Source organism: Hylobates moloch, unplaced genomic scaffold (assembly GCF_009828535.3).
Source record: "Hylobates moloch isolate HMO894 unplaced genomic scaffold, HMol_V3 SCAFFOLD_11, whole genome shotgun sequence".
Lineage (NCBI taxonomy): Eukaryota > Metazoa > Chordata > Mammalia > Primates > Hylobatidae > Hylobates > Hylobates moloch.
Window position 1 is genome coordinate 105674180 of NW_026652286.1, and position 21158 is coordinate 105695337.

The 21158-nt window shown below is 45.0% G+C and overlaps 1 protein-coding gene across 6 annotated transcripts in view; it reads right to left on the reverse strand.

The window, feature by feature from the left end:
* The window catches only part of OPCML (opioid binding protein/cell adhesion molecule like), a 1137420-nt gene that overhangs the window by 526023 nt on the left and 590239 nt on the right, over positions 1–21158 (reverse strand). For 3 of the 6 annotated variants that reach the window (XM_032167927.2, XM_032167922.2, XM_032167921.2), the window contains exon 1: positions 3383–3565. In XM_032167927.2, the coding sequence (XP_032023818.1) occupies positions 3383–3549 (167 nt within the window). In that variant the 5' untranslated portion in view covers positions 3550–3565. Of the gene's footprint in view, positions 1–3382; positions 3566–4523; positions 4609–21158 lie in introns of those variants that run through there. The other 3 variants (XM_032167929.2, XM_032167925.2, XM_058446709.1) reach the window with 2 other exon arrangements.

The following is a 21158-nucleotide window of genomic DNA, read 5'->3' on the forward strand; positions in this document are numbered from 1 at the left end:
AAGATGGATTAAAGACTTATATGTTAGACCTAAAACCATTAAAATCCTACAAGAAAACCTAGGCAATACCATTCAGGACATAGGCGTGGGCAAGGACTTCATGTCTAAAACACCAAAAGCAATGGCAACAAAAGCAAAAATCGACAAATGGGATCTCATTAAACTAAAGAGCTTCTGCACAGCAAAAGAAACTATCATCAGAGTGAACAGGCAACCTACAGAATGGGAGAAAATTTTTGCAACCTACTCATCTGACAAAGGGCTAATATCCAGAATCTACAATGAACTCAAACAAATTTACAAGAAAAAAACAAACAACCCCATCAAAAAGTGGGCAGAGGACATGAACAGACACTTCTCAAAAGAAGACATTTATGCAGCCAAAAAACACATGAAGAAATGCTCATCATCACTGGCCATCAGAGAAATGCAAATCAAAACCACAGTGAGATACCATCTCACACCAGTTAGAATGGCCATCATTAAAAAATCAGGAAACAATAGGTGCTGGAGAGGATGTGGAGAAATAGGAACACTTTTACACTGTTGGTGGGACTGTAAACTAGTTCAACCATTGTGGAAGTCAGTGTGGCGATTCCTCAGGGATCTAGAACTAGAAATACCATTTGACCCAGCCATCCCATTACTGGGTATATACCCAAAGGACTATAAATCATGCTGCTATAAAGACACATGCACACGTATGTTTATTGCAGCACTATTCACAATAGCAAAGAGTTGGAACCAACCCAAATGTCCAACAACGATAGACTGGATTAAGAAAATGTGGCACATATACACCATGGAATACTATGCAGCCATAAAAAATGATGAGTTCGTGTCCTCTGTAGGGACATGGATGAAACTGGAAAACATCATTCTCAGTAAACTATCGCAAGGACAAAAAACCAAACACCGCATGTTCTCACTCATAGGTGGGAATTGAACAATGAGAACTCATGGACACAGGAAGGGGAACTTCACACTCCGGGGACTGTTGTGGGGTGGGGGGAGGGGGGAGGGACAGCATTAGGAGATACACCTAATGCTAAATGACGAGTTAATGGGTGCAGGAAATCAACATGGCACATGGATACATATGTAACAAACCTGCACATTGTGCACATGTACCCTAAAACCCTAAAGTATAATAAAAAAAAGAAAGAAAAAAAAGGAAAAAAAAAAAGAAAGAAACACTGTGGTAGCAGTGAAATCCAAACCTTAAAAAATCAAGGAATAAGAAGACTTAAGTGATAAAGACAAAAAAGAAAGAAAATAATGAGTGACAGACGAAAGTATACATTATGGGAGCATCTGATAAAAATGAAAGAAGAGAATAATAAAAGAGAAGATGACACGAGCTAAGAGAATGAGGATTTAAAGAGATTAAAATGTAGATAATGTGCTGAATTTCTCTATTCTGGGGTAAATGTATAGAAGAGACGCAAAATCAACATGAGACGTGCTTACTTAAAAAAAAAATTACGCCATGCAATCAGGTAACAGACAACAGTTATGCTAGAACGTGTAAGTTGTTCTTTTTTTTTCTGCAGAGAACAAAAAGCAACTATTCAGCTTTTCTTTTTTTATTCCCATTCCCATTCCCAAGCCCAGCTGCTCAACATTAGAATTGAAGATCATGAAAACAGGCCAACAGCTAATAAAAAATTGGTAGATGGAAGCTGGCCCTCTGCTGGTGGGATAGTCTTATTGCATCTCAGAAAGCAGAAAGCTCAAGTTTTCAAGTTTCTGGTTTAATTTGGGGGGACAGGAAGAGGACAGAGGATTTTGGAAAATTCAGGACTGAGATCCTATTCAGTGCTAGACCTCTTTGCCCCCAGTGGCACATTAGATGGTAAAGAGGTGTGTGGCTGCATCAACATCCCTGAACACTAGTAATATTTACTGACATTTCCTTGGTTAACAGGTATTATAACCCGCGTGCTACTTATATCTTTAAGCCAACTAGTCCACTGCAAACGCGTACTGGGAAATGTTCCCTGATTCCTCATGGAACCTTCTTTGAAGCAATGGAGTAAGGATATTACATTCTAGTCTGGGGCAGGCTGAGTGGTACCCACAAGGCCAGGAGGACTTTTCCTTCACATCTGCCAGGAAGGGCCTCCCTATTCTCCTTTTTTCTCCATCTGCTTTGGGCTTCTGAGAAACAGCACACAGGGTTCTGAGACCTGTTCTCTAACTAAAAAGAAGATCCAGCTAAGTATCACCCAAAGTGGCAGAATCCAACTTTCACCCTTGGGCTCAGGAAAAGAATTCCAGTGTCCCAGAGACGGGTCTTTCCTCCTCCAGGGAGAGGCTTGTCTAGATGCAGGAAAGGTTCCACCAGGAAAGCCAAGGGAGGAACAGGAAGAAGCCTCACCCTCACACTCTCCTAGGGGAAGCCAGGCATTTTGGCTGCAGAATCTGGGTCAGGATGTTTTATCTTCACCATAACCATCAAAGTCATAGGCAGGGCAAATGCATTCGCCCTGTGTACACTGTGAGACATAGTTAAGCTGGGACGTCCCTGAATCTGTCTCCTAGGACCAGAACTGCCTCATTAAAGGGATAAAAGATGATATCTGCTGAGCTGGTGGAAAGTGGTGGCTGCATTTTTATTAAAGTATCTGCTGCAGCAAGCCCAGTCCCCAAAGGTTCATATTCCAAGATTCTCCACCTCTCTGCCTGGAGCATGCAAGTGATTGTCTGTAACTCATTAAGGTAAAACAAAAAGCTCTCCTATTGTGCTTTTCACACAGGAGTGATGTTGCTGCATAAAAGCTACATGTTTCCTTTCCTTGGACCCAGTCTGCAAAAGTAAAACTGCTCTCGTAATTTACAGTAGGGACCCTAGGAGCACTACACCAGGTTTGCCACGAGTGTTGGGTCTTGAGGAGACTCATAACAGGCCGTGGCCTGGCACTGGTAATTCCACAACCTTACATTTGAGGTGCATCTCTGATAAGGGCTAGCCTGGAGGTCCTGAGGACGATCCTGCCTCATCACGTACCTTCTGGCCTGTGACAGCCATCCAAGGGGCTCGGGCTAGCCACCCAGTATTTCAAACCCATGCCCTCATGTTCTCATCTTGGTGCCCACGTAGGAGAGAATCTAGCCTGTCATGACTTCAAAGAACCACGGAGTCCCACACATGGACTTCAAGGTTCGCGCATAAGATCCTGGACCAGCATAGCCGGAGCACAGGACGAACCTGTCCAGGGGCACGGCAGTCGGCACGGCAGCACGCAAGCGGGCTCCCCTCGGGCCTGCGCCAGGCCCTCTCGCGCTCCGGTCCCCCATGGAGCCTTCTGCCCCCTCTTCCCACCTCTCCCCAGCGACCACAGCCCAGGGGCTCGGCCCCCGCGGAAGGACAGCTCCCTACCTGAGGGTGGCGCTCTCCCCCTGCCGGACCGTCACGTTGTCCATGGCTTTGGGGAAGGTGGCATCTCCGCTGCGCACGGGCACTCCTGTGGGTACAAGGAACAGCAGCCTGAGAGACACGACCACGAGGCACTTCCAGGGCAGGAACAGGTACCCACAGACCCCCATCCTCGACAGCCACAACTTCCCAGAACTCCGGCAGCCGCACGGTCCTGGTCCCCCGCCCCGCGCACCAGCCGGCTCGGGAAGCGGTGCGGGGAGGAGGGAAGGGGCAGAGCTCGTCAGGAGCAGGGGGAAGGAGAAGAGAGGAGTCCAGGCTCTCCGGAGTCTAAGAATTCTTCCTCAGATCCTGCCTCAGCTTTCCAGCCTAGCAGGACCAGATGCCCCCTCCTGCATCCAAAAAGAGCTTTCTTGACGCTCCCCTGGGGAGGAGGGAGGCAGCCAGGAGGGGAGAGGAAGAAGCAAGGTGCGGGGATGAAGGTCACAGATTGCGCTTTCTCTGCCTCTCTCTTCGAGACGCTACTTTAAGATGCAGTTGGGCACGTTCTGCAGAGCTCTGGCATCAAAAGTTTATAACCCAGAGAAGAAGGCAAGTGTCTCTGACATACAGGAGCTGTCATAAAAAGCTGCGGCTTCAAGGAGAGGAGGAAATGTTTTATTAGACCACACACATGTACAGATGTACGTGTCCCCGGGCCCCAAGTCTCGCATCTGGAACCCCAAGGCGGCAAAAAGTTCCAAGGCGGGGACGCGCGGCCGGCGCAGCCAGGGTCCTCCGGTCGGTGGCCGTCCTCCGCAGCCCGGTCGGAGACTCGCGGCCAGCCAGGGGGAGAGCGCCGCCCGGCGCAGGCTCCGGGCGCACGGGGAGCTGGGCAGACGGCGGCCCCCGCCTCCTCCGGGGACGCGGCACGGGACGCGGGGACGCGCGGACGCCACGCTCAGCGGCCGCCCCCGGCCTCCGCGCCGCCTTCCTCCCGGGAGCAGCCCTGACGCGCGCGGGCCGCGACCGCCGGGGTTGTCATGGCAGCAGCTCCATCCCTGACCGCCACTTTCTCCCGCTGCCGCCTCGGAGCGAGCGGGCGGGCCGGCGGCGAGGACTGCGCGCTCATCCCGGCGGGCGGGCGCGGGGCGCGGGCACCCACCTTAACCGCCGCCGCGCCCACCGGGCTGGGGATGCCTGCGGGGATAAGCCCGCACCACCGCGCCCACTTCGCTCCGTCCCGACACCCGCGCCAGCCGAGAGAACGCGGCGCCCCTCGCAGTGGCTTCCCCTACAGAGGGGTGGGGTGGAGGGAGCGGGAGGGAGAGGGGAGGGCGGGAGAGGGAGTTCTGGGGAAAGCAGCAAATGGAAAACTGACACTGGCACCTTCCCTCGCCGATGCCAGCGCAGAAGTTGCCAAACCCCGCCCTGGAGAGGGGAACTACCCTGCCCACGCCAGATGGGGCACCGGTGTGCGTGTCCATCGCGCTGCGAACGGCTCCCCGCCCAGCCAAGCCCAGCCCTGACGGCGCGCTGTCCTGGGCCCGTGCAGAGCTGGAGTGGACCCACCTCCGAGGACCCACCTCGGAAACGCCCGTGTCCCTCCACTGGACGCCTGTCCCCAAAGTGGCAAATCTCAATTTCTCCTTAAAACACAGCATGCAGCATTGTCCCTGTCCTACACCTTATCGTGGTAAAAAGCAAGGGCTGGGAAAAACACAGCAGATCCTAAAAAGTAGTAGGACTGATCCTCCTAAAACCGCTCAGAGGAAGTGGCACCACAGTGGTGCTGGGAGGCGACTCGGTGCTTTTGGAGGCCAGCCTCCCCCTTTCTTTGGTCTCGGATTTGTCTCTTTCTGCTCTAAACCCCAGAGCTCCGCTTCCCTTGGGCCCCTCGGGCCCCTCGGGAGGCCTTCTCCGCTCCCCTGGCAGAAGCCTCCCCGTTGTATTCTAATTTAATGGTTGCTATGTGCATCTGCTCTACTGTATTTTTTCTCAGAGCCTTTTGTTAAATTAGACTGGGCTCTGCACAATTGGCAAAATGAAATTTAATTCAAAAATAAGCATTGAGCTCTTATCGTTTATTACTTTAGTTGCTGAAGGATACAAAGGCATACTACTTGCTTTCAGTTCTGAGAGACTGAGCACAAATAAATACTGCCCCATTCCCTATTCTAAAAGGGTTAGCCCACATATGTGTGTAGGTCCAAAATTTTTAATTAGAGCATCTTACCTAGGAGGAGAATACTTATCACTAATTATATCAGCTATAGTGAAACATATATATAGTCATATGCTGCTTCTGGAGGGGGATACAGTCTGAGAAGTGTCTTTAGGAGATTTTGTCATTGTGTGAATATCCTAGTGTGTACTTCCATAAACCTAGATGACATAGCCTACTACATACCTAGGCTGTATGGTAGAGCCTATTGCTCCTTGGCTGCAAGCCTGTACAGCATGCTACTGTACCGAATACTGTAGGCAATTGTAACACAATAGTAAGGATTTGTGTATCTAAACACAGAAAATGTGCAATAAAAATACAGTACAAAAGATAAAAAAATGGTACATCTGTACAGGACATTTGCCGTGGACGGAGCTTGCAGAGCTGGAAGTTGCTCTGGGTGAGTCAGTGAGTGGGTGGGGAATGAAGGCCTAGGACATTACTGCACACCACCATAGCCTTCATAAACACTGTATAATTAGGCTACCCTAAATTTATCAAAACATGTTTTTCTTTCTTCGATAATAACTTTAGCGTATTGTAACTTTTTAACTTTATAAACTTTGAATTATTTTAACTTTTTGACTGTTGCATGGTAACATTAGCTTAAAACACAAACACGTTGTACAGTTGTACAGAAATATATTCTTATATCCTTATTCTAAGCTTTTTTCCACTTTCGTTTGTTTGTTTGTTTTTGAGACAGAGTCTCGCTCTGTCACCCAGGCTGGAGTTTCAGTGGTGCGATCTCGGCTCACTGCAAGCTCCACCTCCCGAGTTCACGCCATTCTCCTGCCTCAGCCTCCTAAGTAGCTGGAACTACAGGCGCCCACCACCACGCCCAGCTGACTTTTTGCATTTTTAATAGAGACGGGGTTTCACCATGTTAGCCAGGATGGTCTCGATCTCCTGACCTCGTGATCCGCCCGCCTCGGCCTCCCGAAGTGCTGGGATTACAGGTGTGAGCCACTGCGCCCAGCCTACTTTTTAAATTTTGTTTGCTAAAAACTAAGACACAAATACACACATTAGCCTAGGCCTACATGGAGTCAGGATGATCAGTATCACTGTCTTCTGCCTCCACATTTCCTCACACTGGAAGAGCTTCAGGGGCAATAACATGCATGGAGCTGTCATCTCCTATGATAGCAATGTCTTCTTCTAGATACCTCCTGAAGGACATGCCTGTGGCTGTTTTAAAATCACCTTTTTAAAATAAGTAGCAGGAGCATACTCTAAAGAAAAAAGTATAGTATAGTAAACATAAAAACTAGTAACATAGTCGTTTATATTTGTTATCAAGTCTTATGCACTGTACATATTTGCACGTGCTAGACTTTAAAAGGACCGGCAGCATAGTAGGGTTTGTTTACACCAGCATCACCACAAACACCTGAGTAACACTTTGAGCTAAGACACTAAGATGGCTACAGTGTCACTGGAGGATGATGAGTTTTTAGTTCCACTGTAATCTTTTCTATACCACTGTCATATATGCGGCCTGTCATTGACAGAGCATTGTTACACACTGCTCCACTGGGTTAGGACCTTTCCAGAAAGCAGGTATGACAAAGGCAGCAGTGGGGTCCAGGTCTCATCCATAAGCTCCCGAGGTACAAGGCTTTGGGGAGTTGTGATGCAGAGAGGAGAGGCTGGGGGCTCAGGGAGCAGCCCCACAACCTATTTTGGGATTTCCTACTAGCTTTCATGACACATGTCTTTTCTCAAGACTTGAGTGAACCCGCGTTTCCTGATTGACATTGTACTTCAACCTCTCAACTCTGAGTTCTAGTCTAGTATCACCAGACGGGAAAGGCTCTTTTTCATACTTTAACTTGTGTAAAGCTGAGAACCTGAGGCCGGGCTTATGATTTTCTTCAGTTGCAGTGTTTGGAGCTTGAACACAGGTGGGTGGCAGCCGTGGAGTTGGGTCAGGTTGCCCCTCAACGCTCGCAGCTCTGTCACTTGGTTGTAGGGCATTCAGATCCATTCCTCTCTCCTGGACCTGCTGGTTCTATTGCTTCTCAAGAGACAAAAATGAGGCAGTTGCTAAATCAACTCATAAAAGATTGCTTGAGACTGGAAGAGTTATTAAGGAAAAAGAGAAAGGCTAGGACAGCATGAGATTCCCGATAGGAAAAGAATGGCTGAGGCAAGTAAAGACGAGCAGCAGAGACGGGCGGAAGCGAGGTGTAAATTTTCTTAACAATATATAATAGGTCTCGCTCTTGCGAAGAAATAAACCAAGTATCCCATTTTTTTTGCACAGCTGGCTCCCCTGAAATAAGGTATCTGGAGTCCTAAGGAAGAGGGCCTGTCTCTATTTTCTTCTGTAGCAGCGTTTCTTAGCTCAATAGTTCTGAGTGAATAAACGGGCTCAACTCATGGGCTAGCAAATCAGAGAAATGACTGCAAAGGTCTCATTTAATGTTAATCTCTGTGAGCCTACAGTTGTGTGGGAGAGACTTCATTCCTCTGTAGGACACTGCTGTGGACTAGTCTGTGCATTTATAGAATATAAAGCTGAGACCAAATTGAAATTAGAAAATGAGTTGAGGTTCACAATGAACGAGGACTAAGTAGTTTATGTCAGAACTTTTCTAGGAAATGCTTGGCTGTGTATCATGACAGGGTGGCCCCTAGTGAAACCCTCTTAGATATGTGGAAACATATATAAAGACAAATTAACATCATGACTAAGAGTATCCCTTATCGGAAATGCTTGAGACCAGAAGTGTTTCAGATTTTGAATTATTTTAAATTTTGGAGTCTTTGCATTATACTGTTGAGCACCCCAAATCTGGACATCTCAAATTCATTATGCTCCAGTGAGCACTTCCTTTGAGCATCATGTCTGTCCTCAAAAAGTTTCAGATTTTTGGATTTGGGATGCTCAACCTATACTACTTTTGAAGTTATATTGTCTGTTCAGATGCTGACTTGTCATCTCTCTAGCTGCCTGGCTGATACCCAGGAATACCTATCCCACCTATGTTATAGGGTTTGACGTTTCTTGAAATGTACCCAGCACGTTTTAAAGTCAAGGCTGGTAAGATGACAGACACAGAGACCACTGCCTTGAAAGATGAGTTTATTCCTCACAGCTCCCAAGACGAGGGGCACACCGTGCCATGCTGGACCACATGGGGAGGCACCGGGGTTGGTCAGGAGGCAGGAGTGAGAGGAAGGCCCAGCACAGGGTCTTTATTGTGATTTCCTTGGGAATAAATAGGAGAGGCAAGGTAGGCAAACTTCAGCAAGCTTAGGGTTGTAAAGTTTGAATACTTCTGGCAGGCTCTGTGTTACGGCGGTGAGGGTGGTTCTAGTGGTTCTAGTGTACCTGGCCCTGGGGTGATCTAGGGCAAGGGCAGTATTGATTTGGTGTGTGAGCATTAGATAAAAGGAATGTTTGGGGTATGGGTTTTGGATGGATTGGTTTTCTCACAAAGGGCATGCTCACAGGCAAGTTTTTTATTATCTCTAAGAATTAGCTAGCCCTAGGAGGGACAGTCTTTCCAGAATTAGCAAGACCCAGGATATCAAAGCATCATAAAATACAGAACATAAAAAACATGATTAATATAAGGGACAATTAATGAGATAATACATGCAACGTATCACCAAAGGACTTGGAACATTGGAAAATTTAATAATCATGAATTATGGTTATATAGCCAAACTCCCATTTTCACATGATAACAATTTGTGACATGAAAAAAAGATGGGAGTGAAAGGTTATAAATGCCCTATGTACAAACTAGAGATTCTACTCAGACCTACAGAAGTCTCGTTTATGACAATTTGTAACAGAAAATGCAAAGTTGTATCCTGATTACAGGGCTGTAGTGATCACAAGACAGACCACTGGCTAGCCAGAGAAAAGTAATTATGAACAAGCTTGAGAACAGGAATCCTTGCCAGAGGGAATTTTCTCAGGTAGGAGATAGAGCCGCAAAGAAGGCAAAGAGTTGTAAAGAACCCTAGGGATTTCCAGGTCAGAATTCAGGTGACTCCAGCAACTTGAAACTGACAGGTAGTATCTGCAACCTGGAGAAGATAGAATGTCCCAGAAAAGCTAGATGAAAAGTAAGGCAGCCCACCTGGGAAAAACACCTGTAAAAAGTCTGATCACATTATTGCATTTCAAATTGGCTTAAATAAGATTGTAAGCCTATAATATTCCTATGTGTATGTGGACTGTGGCTGGTGATGGAACATAGCTCATGACACTGAAGAGATGCATCCTGTAAGAAGCAGCTGAACGCGCGGTGGCTCACGCTTGTAATCCCAGCACTTTGGGAGGCCGAGGCGGGCGGATCACGAGGTCAGGAGATCGAGACCACGGTGAAACCCCGTCTCTATTAAAAATACAAAAAATTAGCCGGGCGTGGTGGCGGGCGCCTGTAGTCCCAGCTACTCGGAGAGGCTGAGGCAGGAGAAAGGCGTGAACCCGGGAGGCGGAGCTTGCAGTGAGCCCAGATTGCGCCACTGCACTCCAGCCTGGGAGACAGAGCGAGACTCCGTCTCAAAAAAAAAAAAAAAAAAAAAAAGAAGCAGCTGAACAATGGTGCACACAACTCACGAACCCACAATTACGGAGAAAGACAAAGGGGAGGTGGGCCTTGTCGGGCAGCAACTTCTGTTCAGAACCTAAACTGAGCTAACTGCTGAGCACTGCTGCTGCTTTGGGTATGGATGGATACTTCTAACCAGTATCCTGGGCTGTGAAAAGTCTCTTACTTGTGGCAGGACGTTATCTGCCTTATAGTCTTTGACAGATCAGTCTCACACAGAGGGCGATAACCAAGACTAACAGTCAAAGAAAGAAACCAATTTAAAAATGACAAAAAACCTAACACAATTTTTACTTATTCATTTATGAATTCATTTACTAATTCTGTAAATATGTATGACACACCTATTTTATGTTGGACACTGTTCTAGGGACTGGAGATGCAGTAATTAATGAGATCAGCTTTATTATATGCTTTTCTGCAAGGGTGTGTGAGCAGTGTTGAAGAAGGGGGAAAGAGACCGTAAAAAGTAAGTAGATGCAAATATTTAGATTGTGCTACAAGCTATACATTTAAAAAAAAAAGTGTGATGATGTGGGAAGAGTGAAAAATCAAATAGCCAGGGGAAGCCTCTCTGAAAAGGGAGCATTTGACCTGAGTCCTGACTGATCAGCTGAGTGAAGGTTGGAGCTGAGCAAACAAACACCATAGTGGCATATGGCAGAGGTAGCCCACTAGACCCAGGGGCAGATCAAGGTGCAGCTGCCCTGGGCCTTGAAGGCCACAGTAACTGCTTTAGAATTGATTCTAAGGGCAGTACGATAACTTTGGAAACATTTCAGTAGAAAAGTGACTGGTTGTGATTGAAAAATTTTGCACGTCACTTTGACTGCTGCGTAGAGGACTAGATTGCAGGGCTACAGAGTAGAAGCAGAGGGCAAGACAGGAGCAGCAGAGGCCAGAAACGATGGCAATGAAGAGAGAGAATTATGGAAAGGTGAGAGGTGCATTTCTGAAGAATAGTAGTTAAGACTTCCTGAGATTGGGGATTGAGAAAAAGAGAGAGATTGAGGAAGATTTGGGTAACCAGCTGCATTTTACAGCTACCTGTAATGAGGATGATGCCAGCAGGACTGGGTTTAAGGAGGCAGGAATTGAAGAATGAATAAAGAGTTCTGATTAAGTTGTGAAGCTATCACCTCTATGAGACAGTCAAATGGAGACATCAGGACGACAGCGGGAGAAAGAGATTTGAAGCTTAGCTTGGAGGACTGAGGGTGATGCTATTGTCTCGTTGAAAGCTTGCTTTCCTAATTATCGTAAAAAATAGCAGTAAAGCTCTGCTGTGTGCATTTTTGGAAGGGGGCATATTATCCATGGAACCCTCGGTCTGAATCTAGAGGCTCCTCTGCCTTTGTTCGTAATTTGGAAACAGGGCCCTTCAGCCAACCCCGTGAGACGTAACCTATTTCACTCCATTTAGTTGTCTCTTAATATATCTCCTCTACTTGGTCACAACTCATCTTTTGAGAGTAGTCTCTAACATTGTTTGGAGATGAGGCCATGAAGTTATCACCGTTTTTAAGAAAACAAGAAAACGCTGCTCACTGACCCTTAATGTGAGTCGAAGGACCTGGGTTTAAGACCTCAGCCGGTTTTGACTTCCCTGCTGTGATCTAGGTGGACTGTGTGCCTGTGCTCTAGAGTGCAGTAGGAAAGACTGGAGCAAACACAGGGCAGCCAGGCGTCAGTCCGAGCCCCGCCTCTGCAGCTCACTATCTGTGGGACTTTACACAAGCTCCTTACATTCACTTATCTTACAGCTGCCACCTCTGTAAATAGAGACCACCACAGCAATGAATCTGTAGGGTACTTGTGAGTGTATGTCTTAGTCAGCTCAGGCTGCCATAACAAAATACTGCAGACTAGGTGGCCTCACAGGAATCTGTTTTCTCACAGTGGCACAGGCTGCAAATCTGAGATCAGGGTGCCAGCGTGAACATGCTCTGACGAGGGCTCTCTTTCTGCCTTGAGACAGCTACCTTCTTGCTCTGTGCTCACATGGGGAAGAAAACTCTCTCTGTTCTCAGAAGGCCACCAATTCTAAGGGATTAGGGCCCCATCCTTCTGCCCCTTTAACTTTAATCACCTCCTAAAATCCCTATCTCTAAGTAGAGTCACATTGGTGCTTAGAGTTTCAACATACGAATGTGGGGGGCCATGATTCAGCCGACATCAGTGTTAAGTGAAATACTGCCTGTAAAATAATTGGCATCATGCCTGGCACTCACTATGTCCATAATAAATGCTAGTTATTACTGCCTACAGAAAGAGACCTAATTCCCCATTGTCACAAGTTTCTTCTCTGAAGTATCTCTGTGGGCAGAGAAGCTGTACAGAGCAAGACACAAAAATTCCCAAGGACTCCAAAGGCTTTTTTTCTGCGTGTGTATATAATAAAAGAAACAGGACAGGTTTTTCTCTGAGTTTGAAGAAGAGGCCACTTTAGAATTAGAAGTTGCCTAAAAATGAAAAGGCTTCTGTGGTTATTAATAAGCTCTTATTTTGCCCTGGAGGGGCTGTCTAGATGAGGATGGCTATTGGGGAATCTGGGATCACACAGAAATATCTGAATTTATCTAATAAAATTTTTATTCAGTTATAAAAGCAATTTCAAACTGTTATTCATAAATAAGGAAGACTTACAGCTTGTGTTTATCTGAGAGAAGATTGTACCCAGCTGTTCCATGTGTGTATTAGGGAGACATATAAAGTGAGAAGCCTGGGTTTGATGCGTATTTGTATGACAGAAACCAACTTCAGTCAGTGTGGACCCAGTGGAGTGGAGTGGCCGAGAAGACATGGTGGCTTAGCTTGAAGCAGGTGGCTCTCTGGGTCCTTCCGGTCATGGAGCTCTAGTGAACTCAAAATGTGTTGTGGTGAACAGAGTGGTAAAAGTTGACTGGGGCTTCCATTTTTAGGCTAAGAAAGTCACCAGAAAGGGAATTACATACCACAGAACACAACACTTTGGATGAGACACAAGTACCCTCCTCTAAAAACCCACACCAATCCTATATTGTAGCTGCTTGCACAATTAATGCAGGAAATCCATGTGGAACCTTGCTTCTCAGTCTTCTTTGCACTCTTCCAAAACTGATGCAAATACACATTCAATGGTTTTCCTAGTCAGCTGCTAACCTAAGGGCAGAATTCAGGCCCCTTAAATCCCAACCTGTTCCTCTTTTCCATCACAGACCACATCACATCATTTTCGACCTAGAATGCATCTGCCTGGACTGATGGAAGGAAGCAACACTGTGCAAGAATTAAAACGCCTGGCTTCCAGTCCCAGCTCTGCCACTTCCAAGCAGGGCGATCCTCTGAGTTTGTGTCCCCTCCTCTGTGAGCGGCGTGCATGAGAGCTTCCTCACAGGACGGCTGTGAGCATGGTGATGCATGTGAAAGTGCCATTCCCAGAGCCTGGCACGATGGCAGCTCTCCATGATGGGGGACAGTCAATTCCTTTTTTTCCATCCTTAATGCCAGAATGATGAAGTAGGCAAAACCAAAGCAAACAAAACAACAAAAATAACCAAGTAGACAAACAAAAGTAACATGACAACAAAAAAACTTTAAAATAAACAAGCCAACCTAAGGCATGTAAGATTTACACTGTAAAAAGTTATCTATGAAGTTCCCCAAGGGTTAGAGAGTGATCTATTGAGAACTTTAGAATCTAAGGAGTAGAACATCAGCCCCTAGCCTACTCTTTTTCCTTCCAAGTTTCTGTGTGTATTGCATGCATGGAAACTCTCTGTCTCTCATTAGAATTGCAAGGTCCCTGAGAACAGTGTTTATTTTGCTCATCCCGGATTCCTCTGCTACAGACCAGGGCCCAGCACAGAGTAAGTACTCAGCAAATATTTGCTGCATGAGAGAACTAATGTCCACTCTCCACAGTTTGCAGAAACTCCGTGAAGCTGTCAGCCAAAGATCCAATGCCATTCCCACTAAGGAACTCTCTTAGTATCCTTGTTGTTCCCTCCCTGGACCCCAAAGCCTCAACAGTGGGGAAGCACGGGCATCAACTACATTAAAGCATTTCATCCTAGAAAGGCTGGAGACCCCTATAAAGGGACCAATTTCCACAAGCCATACAATAAAATCAGCTTCATTACTTTATAGTCACACCTCATATAGTTCTATAAATCAAATAACAAAAACCATTATATTGAGACCTACAAGCCATAAAATGTGTTTTTTAAATGTTCAGTACCATTATTACAGTCTTACCCCTCCCCAGTCTCACTATAGTATCTAACAGAATGACTATGACAGGTGGAAAACTGATTCTTCTTCCCCAGGGAACCCAGAGTGTGGAGGAGAGAATGCCGCTGGAGGTAGGCTTGCCGGGCTCTAAATCTGGACCTGCCCCCTGAGAGCTGGGGGTCCCCAGCAATGGACCAGGCTTCTCTGAGCCCAGGATTCCTCCTTGGTTGGATGGGAAAAGTTTAAAGAACTGAACAAAATGTATGTAAGGTGGCTTGCAGAGAGCTTGGCACATAGCTGGTACTCCATGACTGGCTGCTCCTTACTGGGCTGTACCCACTTCCTGCTAAAATGAATCTGATTTTCTGGGTCTTAGAGAGGAGCTAGAACTTGTGCTTTGTATAATATGTCAGTTACTTAAAAATCGCATCACTCTTGACAAACTTTTTTTATATTGTTCATTTATTTTGTTGACTAATTCACTACTTCATTTAAACGTTCTTTCTTGGGTTTTTTGTTTGTTTTGTTTTCTGTTTGTTTTGGTGGGAGGGCCAACATTTGTTGACCATCTAGGCATTTTGCTTGGCCTGGAAATCCAAAGAACATGGTGTGTTACCTGCCCTCAAGGAGTTTATAGTCTAGTGGAAGAAATAAATCATGCATCATAGTATGGTATGATAAGATTTAAAGTAAAAATATGTACAGCATGCAACAGGATCTCAAAATGAGGCCATTAAAATTAGATCAGCGTTCTTGGAAAGCTGCTCAAAGGAAAAGACTCCTCAAAGGAAAAGTTCACTTTTAAGGACTGAGTAGGACTGACTGCCATGTGGCTTCTGATTTTGGCAGATGAGTGAACACCGTTACCAATTCCAGAGACATAGTAAGAATAGTTGATACTGAGTGGAGGGCAGGGGCATTAAACATTGAACTTGAGGTGCTGGTGAAACATCCAAGTAAAAATATGCTGTTGGCATTTGGATATTTCGGTGTTGAGCCTGAGCAAGAGACAATGTTTACAGTCATAGATTTTGGAATCATCTTTGCATACATGGGAGCTGAAGCTCTGAGTACTAATGAAGTCACTGAGCAAGAGCAGGAGTGAGAAGAAATGTGGCATTAAGTGTGAATTCTGAGCAACACAAACACATAGGCGTAAGAGGAAAAAGAGCTCATGAGGGAGCCTGAGGAGTGGCCAAAAAAATAGAAGGAAACTCAGGATCAGTGCCCACACAGAAATCAGGGAGGAGACCTTTAAGAAGAAAAGAGTGGCTAGCGGCGTCCAGTATGAGAGAATTCAGGCTAGCAGAGGACGGACAACCATGCTTTTGATCTGCCACAGTGGATGGCACTGATGAATTTTGCAGAAGCTGTTTTGCTGCTGAGGCAGCAGAAGTGAGGCAGTGGTGAGCTGAGGAATGAGTGGAACCCCAGGAGTGGAGAAAACAAATGCGGTCCAGGGTGTCGAGCTTAGGTGTGAAAAAATGCTGGATGGAGATGGGGGCCTGGGGGAGGCTGGCACTGTTTTGTCTTATTTCATCTTCAGCATGAGAGCCCTGAATTTTTTTTTAATGTATCTGAAGGTTAAGAGCTCCTTGAAGGTGTTGTATAGCTGCCTGTGTTCATCACAGCATTTCGTACACTGTTGATGATTAATAAATATATACAGGATGAATTGTTTCAGGTCAAAACATTTCCATCTCTGGACCCATTCAGATGCAGACCAACCAACCAATATTTAAAAAATAGTGACAGTTGTCATTGTCATCATCATCATCATCATCCTACCAGCAGCCCAGACACTAGAACACACACCTGACAGATGCTATCTAATGTAATCCTGTTAACACCTCTATAAGGAAGGTATTATTTGATAAAGCAATATATAGAGAAGAAAGATTACTCCTAGTCATTTCTAGAAGTGCAAGGTAGAAAATGCTGAATCTGGCTGGGCATGGTGGCTCACGCCTGTAATCCCAGCACTTTGGGAGATTGAAGCGGGCGGATCACGAGGTCAGGAGTTCGAGACCAGCCTGACCAACATGGTGAAACCCCACCTTAACTAAAAATACAAAAATTGTCAGGGCATGGTGGCATGTGCCTGTAATCCCAGCTGCTCAGGAGGCCAAGGCAGGAGAATCGCTTGAACCCGGGAGGCAGAGGTTTCAGTGAGCCGAGATCGCGCCATTGCACTCTAGCCTGGGTGACAGAGCAAGACACCGTCTCAAAAAAAAAAAAAAAAAGAAAATGCTGAACCTTTTCCTATTCCCTTCAAGGTTCATTGCTGTATTACCAGCACCCAGAATAATTCCTGGCATATAGTAGGTTTCCAATCAATATTTATTCAATTAATAATAAAAATAATTATGTATCTCTAACCCATACCCTCCAGTCTCACAGATGTCATAGCTATTCAAGATTCATGTACCAAATATTAAATAATCAAAGATATTTGTCCACATTTGGACACTGGATTTTATCAGTGGCCAATTAGCTAGGTGGAGAACAAGAATTCGAGTGATTCAGTTTGTCTCGCTCTAAAATCTCTGTGCCCATACAGTACTGATGTTGGAACACACTATTTACATGGTAAGAAGTTAATCACGGTGGAAAAGCGGGTAGCCATACCATGTGGCTAACAAGCAATGAAGATCAGCTTCAGGTATTAGGATTCTAATCAATAAAACAGAGCCAGATTCATCAGAAACGTAGCTTGTGATTTACGTAATTATTGTGATATATTGTAACTCAGCTTAGAGAGCAAGCTTCTCATAACGTATGTTTACATAATAGTGCCCTGCCTTTATTCACAGACACATTCTCAGGCTCTCATATGCTCTTGTGTTCTGGGCATGCTTGACACAGTATTTTTATTGTAGGTTTTGACCAAAACCTCAAACGTTTTGGTAGAAACCCACAATAAATTGGGTTTTGACCAAATTGGATTGGACAGTTTCTAAAATTCGGCTAGGCTGTATGCATCCTCACCACCACCACACTTATGTTAGACCACAGTATCTTGGATCTGTCTCTGACTAGCCTCTTTCATCCACTAATGCCCCATACCCACTCCTTAACCCAACACTAACATTGTATTCTGTATTCGACCCTAAAAGCTTTCTTCTCCCCCCAGCAACTCTAGTTTCCCGTCTTGGCTGGATGAAATCAGTTTTACAAAGATAGAGTCAGGGAAAAATAAAACAAGGCAAGGCATGGTGGCTCACAGCTATAATCCCAGCACTTTGGGAGGCCAAGGTGGGAGGATTGCTTGAAGCCAAGAGTTCAAGGCCAGCCTGGGCAACATAGCAAGATCCTACCTCTATGAAAATTTAAAAAAATAGGCAGATGTGCTGGCTCATGCCTGTGGTCCAAGACGCTTAACAGGCTGAGGTGGGAGGATCACTTGAGTCCAGGAGTTTGAGGCTGCAGTAAGCTATGATCATGCCACTGCACTCCAGTCTGGGCAACAGAGCAAGACCTTGTCTCAAACCAAAACCAAAACCAAAACAAAACAGTCCCTCTGGGTCATGAGGCTCAAAATTTCCCATGATGGCAGGAAATGCAGTTCAGAGGACTGGGAAGAAAGGAGAGAGAGAATCCAATGCTGATCCTCCTTCCTTCCTCCTCCAGGCATTAGAAAGTCTCCAGAAAATGGGGGTGAAGAAAATGGCAAAGAGAAAGCAAAAGAAAAGGAAAGAAAGGGGCAGGGGCCTAACACGGGAGAGAAGCAGGATGGGTCTGACTGTCTTACATAATCAGAGTTCTCCAGGGAAACACAGCCAAGGGGAGATTTTATAGAGATGGATCCCAAGACAGAGGTAGAGATAAATAAATTTATATACTTAAATATATATTTATTTATAAATAAACAAACACACATACATATATATTGTGTGTACAGGCACACCTTATTTTATTGGCTTTGCTTCATTGTGTTTTGCAGATATTGGGTATTTTACAAATTGAAGGTTTGTGGCAACCCTGCATCAAGCAAGTCTATCAGCACCATTTTTTCCAGCAACATGCACTCACTCTGTCTCTGTGCCACATTTTGGTAATTATTTCAATATTTCAAACTTTCACATTATATCTGGTAGTGATCAGTAATTTTTGACGTTACTATTTTAATTGTTTTGGGGCACCATAAGCTATGCTCATGTAAGACAGAAAACTTAATAAATGTGTGTGTTCTGACTGCTCTATCAACCAACCATTCCCCAGTCTCTCTCCTTCTCCTCAGGCCTCCCTATTCCCTGAGACACAAAAAATATTTAAATTAGGCCAGTTAATAACCCTACAAAGGCCTCTAAGTGTTCAAATGAAAGGAAGAGTTGCACATTCCTCACCTCAAATAAAACTCTGGAAATGATTAAGCTTAATGAAGAAGACAGGTTGAAAGCCAAGATAGGCTGAAAACTAAATCTCTTGCACCAAACAAAGAGTTAGTCAAGTTACGAATGCAAAGGAAAATTCCTGAAGGAAATTAAAAGTGCCACTCCAGTGAACACACAAATGATAAGAAAGCAAAATAGTCTTGTTGCTAACACAGAGAAGGTTTTGGTGGTCTCGATAGAAAGTCAAACCAGCCACAACATTCTATTAAGCCAAAGCCTAATCCAGAGCGAGGTTGTAACTCTCTTCAATTCTATGAAGGCTGAGACAAGTAAGGAAGCTTCAGAAGAAATGTTTGAAGCTAGCACAGGTTAGTTGATGAGGTTTAAGGAAAGAAACTATCTTTATAACATAGAAGTACAAGATGAAGCAGCAGGTGCTGATGTAGAAGCTGCTGCAAGTAATCCAGAAGATTTAGCTAAGATCATTGATGAAGGTGGCTACACTCAACAGCAGATCTTCAGTGTAGCTGAAGCAACCTTGTGTTGGAAGAAGGTGCCATCTGGGACTTTCATAGCTACAGAGGAGAAGTCAATGTCTGGCTTCAAAGCTTAATGACAGGCTGACTCTCCGGTTAGGAGCTAATACAGTGGTTGACTTTAAGTGAAAACCAATACTCATTTATCATTCTGAAAATCCTAGGGCCCTTAAGAATCATGCCAAATCTACTCTGCCTGTGCTCCATAAATGGAACAACAGAGCCTGGATAACAGCATAACTGTTTACAGCAGGGTTTACTGAATATTTTTAACTCACTATTAAGACCTACTTCTCAGAAAAAAAAGATACCTTTCCAAATATCACTGCCCATTGACAATTCACCTAGTTACCCAAATGCTCCAGTGAAGATGTACAGAGAGATGAATGTTGTTTTCACACCTGCTAACATGACCTCCATTCTGTAGCCCATGAATCAAAACAAATTTCAACGTTCAAATTTTATTATTCAAGAGATACATTTTGTAAGGCTATGGCTGCCATAAATAGTGATTCTTCTGATGGATCTGGGCAAAGTAAACCAAAAACCTTCTGGAAAAGATTCACCATGCTAAATGCCATTAAGAACACTTGTGATTCATGGAAGGAGGTCAAAGTATCCACATTAACAGGAGCTTAGAAGAAGTTGATTCCAAGCCTCATGGATGACTTTGAGGGGTTCGAGATTTCAGTGGAGGAAGTAACTGCAGACGTGGTGGAAATAGCAAGAGAACTAGAACTAGAAGTGGAGGCTAAAGATGTGACAGTCTCACAATAAACTTGAATGGATGAGGAGCTGCTTCTCTTGGATGAGCAAAGGAAGTGGTTTCTTGAGATGGAAACTACCCTCGGTGAAGATGCTGTGAACATTGTTGAAATGACAACAAAGGATTCAGAATATCCCATAAACTTAGTTGATAAAGCAGCGGCAGGATTTGAGAGGACTGTCTCCAATTACGAAAGAAGTTCTACTGTGGGTAAAATGCTATCAAACAGCATCGTTTGCTACAGAGCGATCTTTCGGGAAGGGAAGAGTGGGGCACAGTGCAAGGGATTAGATGGCACACAGAGTGGAAAAGAAAGTGGAAGGCAGAGGCCAAAAATAGCTCTGTAAGCATCATAGTGGTTCACAGGGCTTCCATTCACTACATCGACTTCGGAAAAAAATCAGGATCTACACACAATACAATACTACTATACACAGGCTCAGATTGAGAAGTGGTACCTTAAATCTGGAAGGCAGAAAGGAAATTGTAAAGAGAGAATACTTCAGGACACACCCTGCTAACATAGCAGCCTGAGGAGGAAAACAATGCAAACCTCTCTCATCTCACACATAGTCATCTCAATTGTTCTTTCAAAACGAAATTGGGTGATTGCCTGTATTATGTTCCAAAATGGAACACCATCCAAAACGCTCACTGTTACGGGGCAAAACTCCAACCTTCCATTAAGAAATGGAATCTGGGAAACATGTTTGGCTCTAAAATTGAGCTTAAACAGGCTGCTTGAACCTCTTGACCTTGACCACAAAGATTGAACTAGGAGGTTTAAAACACCAAAGAGAGAATTTAAAATGTACTACTCCTACTACTGCCACTGTTAATAATAATAGTAAACAACGTACTGCATGCACGCAGCATATCCAGTTCTGAGGTAAATGACTTACATGCATACTCTCATTTAGCCGGCCCAATAACCGTAACTTCACGTGTAGAAAACTGAGGCCCAGGATAAGATTAGAACATCAAGAGTCAAGATCTCCCTCGAAAGCCCCAATCCTTCCCTTCTTACCACGGTCACATCGGAAGTTTGCTGTGCTTAGTACAGAGAGAGAATCCCGTTCTGAAGAAACTGGGAATCCCACGTGTGTAAAAAGCACAACTGTTGTGGTGGAAGCGGGAGGTTGGGGCGAGGC